Source organism: Pygoscelis adeliae, unplaced genomic scaffold (assembly GCF_000699105.1).
Source record: "Pygoscelis adeliae isolate BGI_AS28 unplaced genomic scaffold, ASM69910v1 Scaffold285, whole genome shotgun sequence".
Taxonomy (NCBI): Eukaryota; Metazoa; Chordata; class Aves; order Sphenisciformes; family Spheniscidae; genus Pygoscelis; species Pygoscelis adeliae.
The window spans coordinates 12,522-16,278 of record NW_008824867.1 but is presented as its reverse complement, the minus strand read 5'-3'; the positions used below and the strand labels follow the sequence as shown (position 1 = coordinate 16,278).

Here is a 3,757-nt window from a genome sequence, read left to right as displayed (position 1 = left end):
AGCTAACCCTCCAGCTCTACATCAGCATCCTGGAGAAGTACGTCCCTGCCGCCCGAGGTAAGGGTGCCTGGCACCCCATGGGCTCCCCCGGGGCCGTGCAGGCAGGACCCCACCAGGGCACAGTGGCAGCTCCTTAGCCGTGTGTGCCAGTGTGGCATCTGGACGAAGCTCTGGGGAGTTGCTGGGGGCACGGCTGCTACCGGACTCCCCTAAATGTGGAGCGCAACCCGCAGAGGTTGGGCACTTGTCTGTCCCCTGGTTTGCTTTTCCCACGCCCAGCGCTCTGCTTTCCAGCTTGGAGTGAGGCTGGGGAGAGTGGGAAGGACTGTCTGTGACTGAGGCGCCAGGCTCTGCTCCCAGCCCCGCTGCTTGCAGACAGCTGCCCTACAGAGCCGTGCCATCCGCCTGGTGCCCTGTCCCATAAAGATGCCGTGCCCCTGCCCCAGGCTGCTCCAGTCTGCATTAGTTACTGCATTAGTTACTGGCTTCCCCACGCTCCCTCTGTCGGATCTATTTCTGTGCCTTTCCCAATGCTGGAGCTCCCAGCCCAGCGCTCCCAGGCTGCCTCACCAGCTCCCGGGGTGTTGCGGTGCTCAGGGGCTGGATGTGCCGGAGGAAGCTTTTAACTCCTGCTTCAGCGTGCTACCGAGCCAGGCATGCAGGAGTGCTCTTGCACCTTTCCAATTGTAGCGCCCAGTGAAGGAGCTGCCCTCGCCAACCCTCTCCCAGCTCTGCTGGGAGCCCAGGCCTTGCCCTCTGTGCCCACGGCAGGCGCAGGGAAAAGGGAACACGGAACATGCCCCATAGAAACCCCCTCCTTGGCCATGGCCCCCTGCAAGGGCGTTTTGGGGAGTAGGAACAGCAGAGGCAGGAGGATGATCCCAGCGCTCCTCCAGCAGCAGATGCGGGAAGCAAATCCCAGTTGACACGTCTCGGGTGATTCCCTCGCAGCTCAGGTGTCTCAGCTCAGCCCCACAGCCTGCAGCCGCTGCCGCTGGCACGGCGCAACTGGGACCCGCCGCATGCTTCCCTTTTTCTCCGTCACAGTTTTCCTGGCTGCGCTGAATGCGAGCAACTGCCCGTGTTCCCTACGAATGACCTTGGCTTTGCAGCCCCCAGACAAGGGTGGCTCTTGAGGTGCTCACGGGGTGAATGGGGTGAATGGTGGGCTATGGTGGTGTGGCTCTTGGCCCGGGTGAGGGTAGAGGGATGCTTGCAACACAGACCGTGCCCTACTCGCCCTTGAGCAGCATTTCTTGCACAGGGCAGGGGGGTTGGTGCCCGGTTCAAGCACAGAACAGCCCCGGTTTGGCAAAGGCTTCTGGTTTATTGGTGTAGGGAGAAAATCTGAGAGCAGAGCCTCCTGCTGCCTGCAGTGCTCCCCCACAGCCACCCCATCGCGGGGTCCGTCACCACCAGCCACGAGCTGTCCCAGCAGTGCTCACACTGAGCCTCCTGCTGCAAGCCCTGGTGCTTGGCACCCTGCACTTCACACCCGGGGTTGGCACCCCACGCTTTGCACCCAGGGCAGCAGAGAGGCCGGGAACACAGCCCGCTCCCCGGCACTGCCTGACTCCCCTGCCCTCTTCCTCTGCAGCCGTCCTCATGGGCATTTGCCTGGTGTCGGTCACCTACGGAGCGCTCGTCTGCAACATCCTGGCTATCCAGGTCAAGTATGATGACTACAAGGTCCAGCTGCGGCCACTGGCCTTCCTCTGCATTGTGCTGTGGCGCAGCCTGGAGATCTCCACCCGCGTGGCTGTCCTCGTGCTCTTCAGCACTGTCTTCAAGCACTGGATCATCCCCATCGCCCTGGCCAACCTGCTGGTGGTCTTCTTCTTGCCCTGGGTGCAGTTCTGGCGGAGCGGCACCCGCCTGCCCGACAACATAGAGAAGAACTTCAGCCGGGTGGGCACGGTGGTGGTGCTCTGTGCCTTCACCCTCCTCTACGCCAGCATCAACATGTTCTGCTGGTCGGCCGTTCAGCTCAAGCTGGCTGACCGGGACCTCATTGACAAGTCGCAGAACTGGGGCCGCCTGGCCGTGTACTACATGGCCCGGCTGGCGGAGAACACGGCCCTCGTCATCCTCTGGTACTTCTTCAAGACGGACGTCTACGAGAACATCTGCACCCCGCTGCTGGTGGTGCAGCTGCTCCTCGGCTACTGCCTGGGCATCTACTTCATGCTCCTCTTCTGCCTGTCCCTGCACCCCTGCCGCCAGCTCTTCCGGCACAACGTCGCCGACTTCCTGCACTGCGTCTGCTGCCGCCGGCACCTGCCGGGGACTCCTCTGCACCTCCAGGCGCCCCACGAACCCGGCGTGAGGCACAGCATTGTCTGAGGCACGGCCAGCAGCACTTGGCTTCTCCAGCCAGCTACGGGGACGAGCAGTGCCGGGCTGCGCCGGCAGCCAGAGGGGGCTTGCGGCACAAGCTGCGCCAGAGGCAGGCTGCCCGGTGGCAGCGGGTCCCACTGCGTCCCTGCGGTGGCAGGGGGACAGGAGCGTGCCCGCCTGCCCAGGACCACACGTATGGACACGAAGGACTTAAGGGGTCCCCAAACCGCCTGCCACTGCAAGCCGGCTGCCATGCGGTGCACAGCTCCTGGGGTGCCCTGACACTCTCGCCCGCCCACTACGGTACATATGGTGACCTCGGGGCCACGGGTGCCGGCGGGACTGTTTTAAGCAGTAAAGAAATTTTGCTGTGGCTGTGTGTCTGGGTGCTGGCGGGTGGCCGGTGACTCACGCAGAGGGTGGGGACTGTCCTGCCAGGGCTGGCACGGGTGCGCTTGCCCACTGCCCACGTAACCCTCACACTCATGGGTGCTAAGCCAGGGCTGCGCCAGCGGGAAGTGGGGATGGGGGGAGCCCCGCGATGAAGCCGATAAGAGGCAGGAGCATGGCGGGATGGAGGCCGGTCTCATCCTGCGCCTCCGCCAGCATAGCCCTGGCTGCGGGCCAGGAGCAACCCCGCATGCCAGCAAGGAGCAATCCTGCCCAACCTGTTCCTCCAGGCAGGAGGCCCTGGCACTGGCTGCTGTTCCCAGCAGGAGTGGTGGGTGCCACAGTGCCAGGCACCGCAGAGCTTGGGAGCTTGCAGTGGGGGGGTAGGCAGGAGCGGAAGGGTGGCTGGCACAGCAATGGTGATGCTGATGGGACCCAAGGGTCCTCAACCCAAACCAGGAGTGTGACACCCCAACCCCCCCAGAAACCATTTGTAGGGTCAGCTCAGTTTGGAGGGTGCTGGGTGCCAGGCTGAGAGTGCTGAGCCCACGCTCAGGTGCTGGACGCCCAGTCTTAATTCACCCTCCCTGGGGTGGATCTCCAGGCTGGATCCTGGCACCGATGCAGTGCCATGCCCCCGGGACGCTTCTCCTCCCTTGGCGGTTTTCTTGTCAAACGGGGGCAGCGGAGGCTGGTGAGGGATGCCAGGGGGGCCGGGGAGGGGCACATCTGCTGAGCCAGGCACGGGACAGACTCTCCACAACTTCCTCCCACCAGGAAATTCCTACCTTAAAAAAAGCCCATTTTTGTCCCCAAATATTGCAAGAAAACGAGAGGAGCAGCCCGATGCCCTGCAGTGCCCGGCCGTGGGGCCGGGGGTGAACCCCTCAGCAGGGGGCCATGCCCGGCTAGTGCAAGGGGCTGGTTTTGGGCCGATGGGGTCAGCCCTGCCTTCCTGGAAGGTGGCCTTTGAAACCACCCAACATTTCCTCAAAGATTTCTCAGGGGAAAGTCCCCACAGAGCCAGTCC

The 3,757-nt window shown here is 63.5% G+C and overlaps 1 protein-coding gene across 1 annotated transcript in view; it reads left to right on the top strand.

The window, feature by feature from the left end:
- XKRX (XK, Kell blood group complex subunit-related, X-linked) overlaps positions 1–2,712 on the top strand; it is a 4,497-nt gene extending 1,785 nt beyond the window's left edge. The window contains exons 2-3 of the mRNA XM_009324463.1: positions 1–57; positions 1,598–2,712. The exon at positions 1–57 is cut by the window's left edge and continues 203 nt beyond it. Of these exons, the coding sequence (XP_009322738.1) occupies positions 1–57; positions 1,598–2,343 (803 nt within the window). The 3' untranslated portion in view covers positions 2,344–2,712. The remainder of the gene's footprint in view (positions 58–1,597) is intronic.
- The last annotated feature ends 1,045 nt before the right edge of the window (positions 2,713–3,757 follow it).